Genomic DNA, 15619 nt, shown 5'->3' with positions numbered 1-15619 from the left:
CAGAAATGGAAAAGAAATAGGACACATGCTTAAGAGTTGAGAATACCTGCCTTGGGAGAAACCTGAGCTTTAAGAGCAGAATATTGCTACATCATCCACAGGACGACACACAGAAGAGCAGCTCTGTATGTCTGTGAAAGAGAGGTTAAGTGGACTGCCTGTCTACAAATGGTAACAATGATGCTACACAGAGAGGGCTGTAAACCATTCTCCATCCCTCTCAGACTATCAGATGTCATCTAGTGTGATTCTAGCTTTTCAAGCAAAAAAAGGACATGCTAATATGAGGCACTACCTTGGAATCATTTTCTCAGGAAAGATTTAAGAATAATCTAGACCAGCAATTTTCAAACTTTTGGTCTCAAGATCCCTTTATATTTTTAAAAATTATTGAGGACACTGAAGAGTGTTTGTTTTATGTGGGCTACATCTACCAGTGTTTACCATATTAGACATTAAAATTGGGAATTTTTTAAAAAGTTAATTTATTTTAAATAAAAATAGTAAACTCCACTACATATAACATAAATATTTTTATGAAAATAAATGCACTTTCCAAAATAAATTAGTGAGAAGAGTGGCAATATTTTACATTTTTGCAGAACTCTTTGTTGTCTGGCTTAAGAAGGAGTTCTCATGAACTGCTCATACATTCAATCTGTTGTCATATGTTGTTTTGGCTAAAGTACATCACGAAAATCTAGTCTCACACAGAATTTGGAAGAGGGAGAATTGTGGATATTCTTCGATACTGTACCAAATCTTGACAAGTGGGAGATTCTTAAAGGGTAGCGATAGTATGGAATCTGAAACCCTATCAATAAACTTTTTATCCTTGGTTACATAAAACTCTATTGATATGTCTCCCCTTTGAATAGATTTCTCACTCATGCCTGATTTTGTAACATCATGCATTGGTCATACAGAAAATACTGGTTCAGTGTGTTAATGACACATTTTTTAATGCAATTTTTTAAAACATCACATTTCTTACTAGTACCGCCAATCTCATCAGAAAAGCCTTTAAGTACTGAGAAACTATAAAGCTCATGGTTGAGGATACAAGTTTTCTAAAATTCTAATGATCATTTTAAAGCTTTAGTTTTATCACTGACATCAAATAATGTCAGAGTTCTTTCTTGAAACAACTTGACAGGCTCACCGTGTATTTTCAAGAACACGGCTGCCAAATAAACAAGTGGGAATAATCATAGCTTGTTGGTCATTCTTTCAAGTAGAAACAGGATTCTATGGGAAAAAAAGCAGTTCACAACACAAGGAATAAACTGCACATGCTTTTTCTTGATACACCATTGTACGTCAGTATGCAAAAGACATTCTTTATGTGTACTTCCCCTTTCATCACACAAAATATTAAAAAGATTTATACTCAAGAGTAGAGGGTGAAAAAAATTAACACTTTTGACTGCCTCATTTGAACATTGTTAAGGGAAACTGGCATTCTTTCTTACTGCAAGTGTTTGTCAGGGAAGAGTACAATAGCTACTAGTACAGTTAGGTGCCACTGCCAGCAATATTGCCTACTGCCATTGCTTTTGCACCATCAATACAAATGTCACCAAGGTGAGAAAAGCAAATGATATCTTAGTACTACAATGAAAATCATTTTGACTTGCAGATTCCCCGAAAGGGTCTCAGGGACATCCAGGGGTCCGCAGACTATAGTTTGAGAACTGCTAGTCCAGACAAATCATTCCCAAATATTATTCTAGGAAATGATAATTAGGCATATTGTTAAAAACTCCATTTGTCAAGAATTGCTGCAATAACAAAACCCTCCATATCTCAATGGTTTAAATCAAAGGCTTATTTCTTACTTATGGCATGATTACCATCAGTTGTGCTCACCACAGTCATGTAGGGGCTCAGGCTGATGGAGCAGCCTCCACCTCAAATGTCACTAATTGCTATCTAGAGGGGACAAGAGAGCTCTAAAGAGTCCCACGCCATCAATTAAATGCTCCAGTCCAGAACTGACTGAAGTCAGTTTTGTTCACATGGCCCACCCAACCACAGGGGAGGGTAGCTGGGAAGTACAATTCCACTCGTGCCCAAGTGGGGAGAGCTGGCAATAGTTGGTGAACTGCATTAATGACTACAGTAATAGCTAACAGTCATTGAGCATTTTTTTTTATATGCCAGATAGTGTTCTAAGAACATGCGTTATTCATTTATCCTCACAACATTCCCACAAGATAGGTTATATTAACTCCATTCTTTGGATCAGGAAATTAAGACACAGGGAGCTAAAAGTATAGCTCAGGCCACACCAAATTACAGTGCTGCTGGGGAGGTAGATGGACTCCATATCCTTTAACCTTTAAGCCATATAGCCCATGACAATGCTTTCCACAGAGAGGGGACATTTTCTTAATGACAAATTTAAAGAATTGCTCTTTATTGCAAGATGTCCTTTCTCTTTTATGTTAAAATGTTCTTTCTTTTATGAATTGATTGTGATAAATGATAGGTGCTTCATAAATTTCCTTATTAGGGATAGTAACCTTATATTGGTCCCTTTCCATACATTTAAAAAAAAATTTATTTGACCACAAATGCAAGTCTGTGACCACTAATTGTTTTTGTTTTTGACCACTAGGTTTTCATGCAACCAAATATTGGTCATTATGGGCTGGGTACTGCTCTAAGCTCTAAACCACCTACTATGTGTTACATATTGTACTAGATGGCTTTACGTACACTACTGCATTTGATCTTCTGTCATTCCACTTCCTTTTAAGATTAAAGTATGCATTTTCTTCTACCCTAAAACTAACAGAAGCAGGAAAGATCAAGAGTATGGCAGGGCCCAAAAAGGCAGAGAAAGCACTCATGGTAATAGACACTAGCTATTCTCTGCAAAAATTACCAGAGAGCAATCACAGCCCATCAGTACTTTCTTGCAAAACTTAATCACCGTAACTCTCTCAGTCAGGAATCTTTTATAAGAGGCACTGTTTCCCACAGGTTAAAAACCAGAAGGGCCCTGGAACCAGCTGGGCCCTGGAACTCTGCCATGAAGGATTTCCTGCAAAGGAATTTGAACATGAGCAGACTCATTGGCCAAAGGCCCAGGCCTTCAAGCCAAACAGCAGCTTAGTTAAAAGGGACATAGGATTCAGATATAAGCAAGCTGTTAGGGGCTCCAACATGATGATATTTATTAGCTTCCCTTGGGAAATTCAGATGTGCAGGAGAGATGCTCATTGTGAATAAGTGCTAAAGAATGGAATTTGAACAAAAATTAAGCCTTGGGAAATAAAAGATGTTTCAAAGAACACGGAATACCAACAATATACCTGTTGTTTTAATAAGTTACTTTAACAATTTCTTTTTACAAAAGAAGGAAAGGTAAAAGAGAGGAAGGGAGAGAAGGGGTGAGGAAAAAAGGGAAAGGGGAAAAAAGGAAGGAAGGAGGAAGGGAAGGGAAGGCTTCTCAAAAAAGATTTACATATTTTTTGTAGCACATAATAAATATTTAAATTATAAGTACACTATACTAAATGACTACATCTTGAATAGTTCCTTCCCTCTGGGAAGACTCACAGTATTTCTTATCGCCGACTAGATAAGCACCTGTTCTGGAAAAGATCAAGGGCGGCCTTGGGCTCTGTCATCACAAGGTTCTTCCCTCTTATTTATTTATTTTTTTTTTTTTGAAATAAATTCAAAGTTATAGGAACAGTTGCAAAAACAATACTAACCCCATACAAAGAATTCCATCATACCCTGACCCCCCTCCCGCGATAGCTCAATCCACCAATCTTAACATGCTGTCACATCACTATTTCTTTCCCTCCCTATCTATCATCCATCATCTATTGCTCTGTCTTCTGAACATATGAGAGCAAGCTGCACACATCCTTGAACATACACTATAATTCACATATACACTTCCATGAACAAGAACATTCTTTTATGCAATCCCATTAAGCGCCGCTATGAAGTACAAGAGATTCAACAATGATACAAAGCTTACATTCTATATTTCCTTTACCTTATGTCTCAACTGTGTCCCTTTGAGCCACCTGTCCTCTATCCTCCAATCCCATCCAAGTTCATCCTTGGCATTCCATCATCATATATTTAGACTGTCTTTTTTTATTTTTATTTTTATTTTTTTTCAGTTGTGGAGACATATATACAGCCTAAATCTTCCCATTCCACCCCCTGCCTAGCCTTCCATTAGTGGGATTAATCACATTTAGAATGTTGTAATGCTCTTTCCCACCATCCATTACTAGAAATTCCCCTTCACCTCAAACAGCAACTCCACCCTCATTTCTTAATTCCCCATTGCCCCTTCCCCCATTTCTTTTAACCCAAACTCTACATTTCATCTCTATGGTTATATTCTCTGATAATTTCTTTGTGTTTACTGTGGGGGTTAAAATCAACCTCTTAAATCCATATCAATCTTGTTTTTCTTTGATACCACCTTCACTTCAATAGGACACATAAACTATGTTCCTATACTCCTCCATTCTCCCACCTTTATATAGTTGTCTAAAATTACATATTTTACATTGAGTTCAAAACCACTGATTTGTCATTAGAGTTTGTGTAATTTATATCATGTAGGAAGTAAATAGTGGAGTTTACAGTTCAAAAATTATTGACTTCTATTTGTATTCCATTGTGGTTGGAGAATGTGCTTTGAGTATATTCAAATTTTTTTTTTTTTTTTTTTTAATTTCTTGAGGCTTATTTTATGTCCCAGCTTATGGTCCCTTCTGGAGAAAGATCCATGATCACTAGAGAAAAATGAGTATCCTGGTGATTGGGGATGTAAGGTACTATATATGACTGTTAAAATTCTCTATATCTCTTTCTCCTTTCTGTTGTTTCTCTGTTGGTAGGGCTCCCTTTAGAATCTGAAGTAGGGCAGCTCTTTTATTGGCAAAGTTTCTCAGCATTTGTTTGTGAAAAATTTGAGCTCTCCCTCAAATTTGAAGGAGAGTTTTGCTGGATAAAGTATTCTTGGCTGGAAATTTTTCTCCCTCAGAATTTTAAATATGTCATGCCACTGCCTTGTCGCCTCCATGGTGGCCGCTGAGTAGCCACAACTTAGTCTTATGTTGTTTCCCTTGTATGTGGTGAATTGCTTTTCTCTTGCTGCTTTCAGAACTTGCTCCTTCTCTTCAGTATTTGAGAGTCTGATCAGAATATGTCTTGGAGTGGGTTTATTTGGATTTATTCTATTTGGAGTTCGCTGGGCATTTATGCTTTGTGTATTTATATTGTGTAGAAGGTTGGGGAAGTTTTCCCCAACAATTTCTTTGAATACTCTTTCTAGACCTTTACCCTTCTCTTCCCCTTCTGGGACACCAATGAGTATTAAGTTTGGACGTTTTATTTTATCTATTGTTTCCCTGAAATCCATTTTGCTTTTTTTCTCCATTCTTTCTTTCGTTCTTTCATTTTCTGTTCTGTGACTTCTAGGACACTGAGACGTTGTTCAGCTTCCTCTAGTCTTGTATTGTGAATATCCAGTGTTTTTAATTTGGCCAACAGTTTCTTTTATTTCCATAAGATCTTCTATTTTTTTATTCACTCTTGCAATGTCTGTTTTATGCTCTTCTAGGGTCTTCTTTATGTCACTTACATCTTGGGCCATGGTCTTCTTGATGTCCTTTATATCCTGTGCCATGTTTTCATTCCTTGATTGTGTTTCTTTGATTAATTCTGCGAGGAACTTTGTTTCTTCTGATAACTTGATTTGTGTGTTTGGAGTTGGATTCTCCATGTCATCTGGTTTTATCATATGCATTGAGACTTTCTGTTGTTTTTGGCCTCTTGGCATTTGCTCTGCTTGACAGGGTTTGTTCAATTTGTAAAAAAAACCTATCTAATTTTTCAGAAACACAGTTTGGTGACGTACACTTTCTCTAACTAACCAGCAGATGGCGTCTGTGAGTCACCTATACCTCTCAAGTCAGTTCTCCACCTTGTCCCCACGGTGTGTGGGGAAATGATTCTTGTGGGGTCCAGCCAGAGAACTCATCCTGGGTGTGTTGCTGGAGCCCTCCGCCCTGAATGTGGGGTACTTGTATGGGTGGCCAGGGAGGAAGGACAGCCTCAATATTCAAATCCCCCTGGTTCCTGGAGAGTCAAGTCTGCTGCAAGAGTCCAAGCCTTCACTTCATTTTAGCCCCAGCCCCTCTTTCTTGCTGTCCCACAAACCACCGGACTTGGCGTAGTGTCCCTGGGTTCTCCGAGCGGGTCCCCCCGTCCAGCCACAATCCTCCAGGACCTCTGCGGAGGGAATGCTGTGCTACGTCACCAGTGTGTGCCATCCTTCAAGGGAAGCCCCGGGCCGCCGGGCTACGTCACCAGTGTGCACTGTCCCTCAAGGGAAGCCCCAGGCCGCCGGGCTACGTCAACAGTGCGTGCCATCCCTCAAGGGAAGCCCCGGGCCACCAGGCCATGCAGGGGCACTTTCAGCCTGATGCAAAAATGGCCGAACGGGGCATCTCCACACCCCCCTCCTTGTACAGTTCCTCCTTCCCAGCTCCGGGACAACTGGCAGGGCTCTGGGCTGTGAGCATGGCCCCGGGCAGGAATTTATCCAGCCCTCCAGGAGCGAGCTGCTAGCCGCAGGGTTTCTTTTGGCTTCTGGCTCTCCCCTCCATTCCCCCGGCCCCAGGGATATCTGCAGCAGGCTATCTTCCAGGCCAGACACCGAGAGGCCGGCCCAGCCCCCTCTTGCTGTGTTTTACTTCGTGGTTCCCACTATCGCAGCTGCAGCCGCTCCTGGGTTTTTCCCTTTATTTATTTATTTTTTTATTAAAAGAGCCGTCAGTCTCCAGATGCCAAACCCTGGCTTCCCCACATCGCCGCGTGGCTGCAGGACTTCCAGCCAGCTTACTCACTTGTTTCAGAATGCAGACTACCGATTTCACCAAGTATATAGCCCCTGGGAACTAGCAGATCTCGTCCAGCTGGCGCATCGCTGTAACCAGTATTCTGGGTCACTCTCTGGTCCTTATCTAGTGTTTCTCACGGAGGTGTCCCTTTGCCCTGTCTCACCTAGCCGCCATCTTAGTTTCTGATCCTTCCCTCATTTTTAAACTCCAGGTTCAATTTGCAAATAGAACAATTTAAAAAAAAAAAAAAAGATGGAAATAGCAGGGCATTTCTGGAGGAGAAGACTTTGTGAATACAAAAGCCATTTTAGAAAGATTCTTGGACCCATTATGTCTCAAAAAGTGATTACTAAAACTCATTTAAGGTCCTGATTCCAACCATTTATGTCATGCATTTGGGATCCAGTGTTTATAAATTCTGATCCCTGTTCAAAAATGGCCATTCCAGCTCACTGTCATTTAACAGGGGAGCTAACAAAACATTTTGCTAAGCCATTAATGGCACTATAAATGGCCTTCAGAAGTTGGTTTCCATACTATATTGTCAGTGAATGTTTTTTAAACATCTCTATTCCATAATTAGGAAGCAGGCTGTTTCTGAGGGTTTAGTTAATAGTTCCAGTAAAGAAAGTGGGGAGCTGTTTTTGGCAGTCAGAACCTCAAATAAACCCTCTCTGACGGCTGGAATAGCAGATTCTCTGGGTAGCAGAACAATGCGGAGGGAACCCCCAAGGACCTGTGGTGCCAGTCAGCAAGATGCTAAAGAGAAAAACAAGGGCTACAGCTCCCTAAGGAGGCATGTTTGGTAGTGGCCGAATTCCCATTTTGTTTAAGAAATAAGAATAAGTCAGGTATATCAGGAATGTATAAAGGTAGGCTGATCAACTGAAGAAGAGATGCCAGCTGTTGAAAACAAGCTTATTGGTATTGATTAGAAACAATATTATAATTAATTTCCAGGCACTGACAATAGTTACAAGCCTAGGATCAATTCTATGAACCACATTGTAAAAGGAGTCTTTTTAAAGGTACTTTCTACATTGAAGCTAAACATATTTAAACCATATAGAATGATGCTCAACATCATTAGCCATCAGGGAAATGCAAATCAAACCCACAATGAGATAACATTCCACAACCTCGAGAATGGCTACTATTAAAAAAACACACAATAGAAAATTACAAATGTTGGAGAAGATGCGGAAAAATAGAAACACTCATTCATTGCTGGTGGGAATGTAAATTGGTGTAGCTGCTAGGGAAGACAGTTTGGCAGTTCTTCAGAAAGTTAAGTAAAGAATTACCACATGACCTGGCAATCCCACTTTTAAGTGTATACCCCCAAAGAATTGAAAGCAGGTATATTTGCATACTGATGTTCATAGCAGCATTATTCACAATTGCCAAATGATGGTAGCAACCCAAGTGTGCATCAACTGATGAAAGGATAAACAAAATGTAGTATAGACATACAATGGAATATTATCCAACTGTAAAAATGACAAGCTCTGATATACACAACAACATGGATGACCTGGAAGACATCATGTTGAGTGGAATAAGCCAGACACAAAAGGACAAATATTGTATGATCTCACTGATATGAAAGAATAGTCTGAATCTAGAATATAGGTTACTAGGGGACAGTGTGGTGATAGGGAATGAGAAGTGAAGGCTTAAAATGTACAGAGATCCTATTTGGAATGATGGAAATGTCTGATAATAGATAGTGGTGATGTTAGCACAACGTTGCGAACCTTTTCAACAGCACTGAAACATATATCTGAATGTGGTTAAAGGGGGAAATGTTAGGTTGTATATATGATAATAGAATAAAAATCTTTTAAAAATGCCTGGAACTGTACAACACAAACAGTGAGCCCTAGGGTAAACAATGGACTATAGCTAATAGTGCAATTATAAAATAGTGCTTTCTTCAATTGTAACAAATGTTCTGCACCAATGCAAGGTGTTAATAATAGGGTAGTATATGGGAATCCTGTATTTTATCCACGATTATTCTGTAAACCCACAGCTTCTCTAATTAAAGAAAAAAAAAGACCTGAGAGGGATCAAGGGAAGGAGGAACATTAGAGGAGAGCTAGTTTTCAGCTATGACAATGAGGTAACCTTAGAGCAGATGTTGAGCATGATGAAGTTTTGCTAATTACGCAGAGAAAATTTGTATGTGGACTTTTCTCCAACATTTTTGTCTCAGTTGTGATTCTAATTTTAACAATGATCTATTTCACTCAGGTTTTTCAAATCTAGGTAAGAAATTTAGATCTCATCATAAAAATTACCATAACACATGGTAATTTGGGGCTTATTTTCCATTTTTCTTAATAACCTTTATTCATTGGGTGCATAACACATAAAAGTATATACTTATTTGTTTAAATAATGGGGAAAACCATGCAGAATGAAGCACTTTGACTCTTGAAAGCAATGCAATTATGATAACTATTAAGACAATGGTCATTTGGCTTAAAGGAATGAAGATGCTCTGTTTGGTTCAATGAAAAGGCATGATATGTGTGTGATGAGAAACATCCAACCAGTGGAGGAGCTTGGACTTTTGGTAGAGCAATGTCATACTAGGACTAGGCTCCTGAAAGCCAAGGACAGCTAATCCTGCTTTTGGCCATCTCTCTGACTCTGGATGGCTCCCCTCATTCTAACTAAGCAAAAGAGGAGCATTGGTGAAGAGCTGTGAAAGGCTTACCACTTCTAATGACAGGAGCATGGGAAAGCAAGGCAATGCAAGAACGTGTACGTGCCTAATACAAGAGTGGACCACAGTACTCAGCTTGATAAACTTGGACTCAAATCCATTACCACATTGTGTGGCCTTGAGAAAGATACATAGACTCACTGTGCAACAATTTTCCCAACTAAAAAAATGGGAAAAATGTTTTACCTCCCTCTTTGTTATACAAGTGTTTTGTAAGACTACCTAGACAAAAGTCCTTCTCAAAAGAAAACAAAATGCAAAATGAGCCTAGCACAGTGCCTGGCACATAGAAGATAATCAGTCTACATGCGTTGACTACGTGAATGAAGAAGGCTCCACATGTAAGACAGAAGAGACCTAATTCACCCACCATCACTGAAGGATCTTTAAATGTCTCCAGAAACAGACTGAGAGTATTTGGTGCAATGGGTAATGAAATCACAAATTATGGGTGCCAGTTAGTTAGATATCTGCTACGGCCTAAGTCCTTTCAAGGACCATCCATATCTGGGAATCATCCAACATATACCAAATTAAGGCCCGGCACCCATACAAGTCAGGAAAGACAGCTTTTGCCCATCAAGTAAGCTACTGCTGTAGGACGATAGAAGGAGAATATCTGGAGAAAGGAGATTCAGGTACTAAGACCACAGACCCCTAAATACTTTTCAGCTGCCACTCAGCTATGACTTTGCAATTTAGCAGATTGCAAAGAAATGATATATTATAGTATTATGCTCCATCATAATGCACAGTCTTGCTTTCAAAGGAGCTTAGATGATATCCAGTAGTAATTCAGAAGACACTCTAATGAGTCCGTTTATTCATTTGCTTACTGATCCCCACAAATGAACAGGCACACTGAAAATCACAAGGGGCATGAAAATGAACATATGCTGCTCTCTACCCTCCAAGTCTAGTGAAGGGGGAGAGATGGGTCATCACTTGGTTAAAATACAATATGGTAAGTACACAGCACTCTAGTAAACTAAATACAGAGGAGGGAGTGATCAAAACTCTTGAGGGAGTTGAATGTGAATGAAGCTTCAAGGAAGAGGTTACTTTTGGGTGAGGTCTTGTCTGGGAAGAAGGAGGCAGGACATATTCTAGGCACAGGCAGGGTCTTGTGAAAAACAAAGGGACACAGAAAAACTTTATGTTTGGATGATGTTGTGGAGATGTCTATAGCTAAGGCATATGTGTGTGTATGAAGATGGGGAAGAGCAGTGGGTGACAGGATTGGAGAGATGAGTTTCAACCATATTGTCTACAGCCCTGAACATCACTCCAAGTAGTTTGGGTTCTGTTTGGAAGGTTTCAGAGATATAACTCTTATCAAGTTGCAGGTAGACAAGAATGACTATTTAGGTAGGAGGAGCATTTAGCAGGCTGTTGTAATAGATAGGGCAAATGTAGAGAGGACCCAAACTAAATCAGTGTCAGCAATATTAAGGAAGTAAGGACAAGGAGTGGGAAAGAGGACAGAAAAGGAAAAATTCTTTCTAGTTTAGGTGGCTATTAGTTATAAGGATTACTAGAAGAAGAAGGAGACTAAGGTAAGATTATGTCTTCAGTATGGGACACTTTGTGTATTAAGTCTCATCCATAAAATTAGGATAAATAATAAATAGTAAAACTGGGTATTGAAGTTACTGTGAGGATTAAATGATATAATAAACAAAGAGAATATAATGATATTATTTATTATTAGATTTCTGGAAGTGTGGGCCAGGAGAGAATCTGAGACAGAAGAGGAACATCTGGGAGTTATTGGCATATAGGCTATGGTTGGATGGTCAGGAGCTCCAGCACCCAGGGCGATTGACTTCTACAGACCAGGACCTCGGTACATGCAAATATGAAGAGGATGGGACATTGGAATGGAGACCAGCAAAGATAACTTTGAAGGAAGGAAACAAATATGGGAATCTGGAGAAAACAGTGTTATGGAAATAAAAGAAGCAGGGAAGAGTCAAAAGTGCCAATTCTGCCAAATAGTCAAAACTGCCAATGCTGGAAAGAAGATGGGAGCTGAAATGAGTGAATTTAGCACTGAGGAGGCTATGGGTGCCCTCAGCAAGAGCTGTTTAAGTGGAGTGGAGGGGGTGAAATCAGATCACAGTTCATCTAGGAATGTTGAATTTTTGAGATATTTGACACTAGATAACCCATTAACTGCAGAAAACTTTATTCTATAGGGCTGGGACACTCAGATTTTACTCTCCCCCAGGAATTACAAATAAACTTTTCTTCTTTATTTAATTTGGGGAACAGAGGGACTCCTGAATCAGACTGAGAGAAAATTACTGCTATAAGGATTCATTGCTATATTTTTCCACAGAGAAAAGACACTTAAGTTTTTGGAGAAGAGCAGAGAAATTACAGTAACAAAATACAGAACAGCCCTAAATAAAAATGCTGAACTTTCTGTAATAATACAGACAGTAGTTCTAGACTAGTTCTGTGGAGGCAATAGAGGCAAGTGCCTTTGAGACTACACCCACCTGCCAGGGGTCATTAAGGACACATGTTCTCAACCACTTATGGCTTACAACAATAAGCACTCTTACCTTTCTTCTGATATCAATGAACGTGGAAAACATTAAAGACCAATAGAATGACAGCTGCAGGATGTAGTAGTAGTGGAGGTCAGATGTGAGTGGCTGAGGATGAAAGCAGAAAAGGAAAGATTAGTTAATAGGGTGTCCAATTTGTGTCACAAACATCTCAAGCTCAGTAACATGGTCTTGCAGACTGAAAAATGCAGCTCCTGCTCCATTTTCCTTGTGGAATGGGGTTTTGAAGGATGTCTCTAATCCACAGCTTGATGGCATTATCTCCATTTCATCTCCAACCAAAAAAGCATCAATCGATATGAACACTTGGTACCCATTCTTTATTCAGTTTAACAACAACATTCACGTCCTTTGAAATGAGTATCTGCAAGATTCCTTAGGCAACTTGGAAAAAAAACATTCTAATACATGCAAAAGAATAATGCCTGGACAACTTCCATGAGATTCACAGTACAGGGGGCAAGGAAGATAGGTGATGGAAGCTCGAGTACTACATGGGTCATTGAGGAACAGAATTTCAAAATGTTCCACCAATCAGAAAGTTTTCTTGTTATAGGAAATATTCAGTACATTACAAATACCAGGAAAGGATGATTCAAAAATATTTATTAAAAGGTCAGAGGAACAGTGAGAATGACAAGAGATATCAGACCAGGCATCTAGCCAGGAAATATGAGCTCAAATCCCTGCTCCACAGCTTAGCAGACACATAACTTGGACCTCGATTTATTTATTTGTAAGATGGGGGTAACACCTGCTCTACTCGCTTCAGAGGTTCAAGGATGGGGAGAGGCTCAGAGAGGACATGGGAATCAGGAATATTTATTTTGCATGTAAATCCATAAAAACAAAACAAAACATCATCCTTAACTTTTTTGATGAGTTTTTAACTGTTTCATTGAGTTGTGATGAAACGTCTTGCTTTATCAGATTGAATGAAAAACTGAAATTGATGACACAAACATGTCCATACCCCTAAACACAAGGTAATACTATACAGTAAATACCATTGACATTGAAGTGCTTTGTACTCCAATAGCAACACCAGGAATGAATATCTTGAAAAGCTGGGAATCACTTCAACACCAACTCCAAGCATGAGCATCAAGGAAAGCAGCTGTCCCTCTCACAGAATTTTGGCAACAAAATACATGATGGGACAGGACACTCTCCAGCCAGCAATCTTAAACTCTAAGTGATGGTGGACATCAATGTTTTTGTCAAGCTCAGCATCACACTGGGGAGAATGTGTTCCCAAATAAACTGTCCTTTTAACGCTTGAAGGCATTAGTGATGAGGGACAGATGTATGGCAGATTCAGATCAACTGTTGTGGAAAGCCGCCTCCCGAATCGGGCCTAGCGTATGCGCTGCAGCCTGCTCTAGAGTTACCCCCGCCCATCGAGTGAGCCAAGATGGCGCCTGCATCCTGTTTCCGCATAGTGACGCATGTATCCGCCACCCGCTCCTACCAATCGAAATCCTGTATACGCGATACTAGCCTAGAAGCTTATTGGTTGTTAATTGTGTATAAAAGGTCTTACCCGGACGGGGTAGGGTGAGACAGCCCACAAGGAGCCGTGCCTGACGGCCACATCGAGGCTGCTCTCCCACGAGGCGCCGTGCCCCGTGTGGGAACCAGTAACACAGAATGTTCATCTAGCTGTAGTAAAGGGCTTGCTTTCACAACTGCCGTGTGGTTCGAGTCGTGATTCATGACCAGGTTAGTTCGCGCAGTCTGCATCTCTCTCTCTCCTTCCCTGTTTCCCCTCGCCGGCCGGGAACCGGGGACCGAGCGGGGCAGCGCCGGACAAGTGGTGGCCCGTACGGGGAAGCTCCTCCTCCTGCCTCGCTCTCGACGGTCCCTCTGTGAGGAGAGCAGCGCTGCGCGTCGAGCTTACGGCGGACTTCCCGCGCCTGATCAACGCGAGAAGGTGAGTGCGTCTTATTACATGATAGTTAGGGCCCGTGGGTTTTCAGGTGACCCCGGGGGACTCGGAAGAGCTCTCCGAGTGACTGAAGTATAGTGCCGACTGCAATCATGGGGCAGTCCGGAAGTTCACCTCTCTTAGCTCCCTTAAAGAACCTTTTGAAACAACGGGGTATCTCGGTCAGGAAAAGCTCCCTTCAGCGTTTTCTTGATGATGTTGATACTTTTGCCCCTTGGTTTGCCTGCACCGGCAGCCTTAGCCTACCCTCTTGGATGAAGCTCGGTCGCGACATAGACCGAGCGCGCCAGACGGGCGTGTGTATGGACCCGATTCTAGTACCCATATGGGAGACCGTCCGTGCGGTCCTTGAACTAGAATCGGCTACCGGCCTAAGCCCGTCCTCTGTCTTGCAAGAAGCACGGTGCGCGCTCCAAGAAACCCAGTCAGTTTCGTCAGCGGACGGCTCCTGTAAGGGCAAACCGCCGGAGTCCAGTGACTCTGACTCAGAGTCAGATAGCGATACTGACGAGAAGGCGGAAGCATCCCCGCTAATTGAGTGGGAGGAGCCTCCCGCCACACCCGTGCGGCCTTCCGCCCCGCCAATGTCTACCGCTGCACCCCCAGGGACACCCCAGCTCCCAACTGACGCCTTGGGCGGTCCCACCAAAGGACCTTGCCGAGAGCTCCCTCTAGTGGCCATGCCCAGTAAATGTAATTATCCTTTGCTGCCAGACCCGGAAACCCCGATGGGTCGGTCAGGGGAGGGGCAACCTTTGCCGTACCCCCCGCCCGAGTATACAGGCCCTCAGGACCCTTTGCCATTAGGTAGTGGTGGGAGACATTTCTGGAGATGGAACCCTTTCACAACATTTAGACCTTTTGGCATGCTGGGTGGCTACCAGCCACTTGAGCCACAGCCAGTCTCAGAAATGTACCCGGTTATTATCAATCCCCAAGGTGGCAATCGGCACGAATCATATGATTACAAACTATTGAGGGAATTGAGGCAGGCCGTCCATCAGTATGGCCCCAATGCCCCTTATACCTTGAACATGATCGAGAACCTCTCTGCTCTAAATCATACACCCGCAGATATTTTTCAGCTAGCCCGTGCTTGCTTGCCGTCAGGCCGATTCATAGATTGGAAAGCATGGTTTGAGGAGTTAGCTGAAGAGCAGGCCGCAAGGAATGCGGCGGGGAGACGTGGCGGGTGGAATGCTGACATGCTGTTGGGGAGAGGCGCCCATGCCCAGAACCAAACGGGTTTCCCACAAGAGGTCTATGCCCAGATCTTCCGCTGTTTTGTGGGTGCCTGGAAAAAGCTAACAGGTGAGGGAGAGGCTCAGGCCTCACTCAGCAATATACACCAAGGCCCCACAGAACCATTTGCGGATTTTGTAGCCAGGATGCAAACCGCAGCTGAGAGAATCTTCTCAGATCCAGGAGTAGCAGAGACTGTGGTTAAGCAAATGATTTTTGAGCAGTGCAACAA

General features: G+C 41.7%; 1 protein-coding gene across 2 annotated transcripts in view; it reads right to left on the bottom strand.

The window, feature by feature from the left end:
• Nucleotides 1–15619, bottom strand: part of CERS6 (ceramide synthase 6) — a 357725-nt gene that overhangs the window by 84099 nt on the left and 258007 nt on the right. For both annotated transcript variants that reach the window (XM_037849819.1, XM_037849820.1), the window contains exon 6: nucleotides 12192–12284. In XM_037849819.1, the coding sequence (XP_037705747.1) occupies nucleotides 12192–12284 (93 nt within the window). The remainder of the gene's footprint in view (nucleotides 1–12191; nucleotides 12285–15619) is intronic.

Source organism: Choloepus didactylus, chromosome 9, assembly GCF_015220235.1.
Source record: "Choloepus didactylus isolate mChoDid1 chromosome 9, mChoDid1.pri, whole genome shotgun sequence".
Lineage (NCBI taxonomy): Eukaryota > Metazoa > Chordata > Mammalia > Pilosa > Megalonychidae > Choloepus > Choloepus didactylus.
The sequence above is the reverse complement of the archived record's forward strand: the minus strand, read 5'-3'. Positions and strand labels throughout refer to the sequence as shown.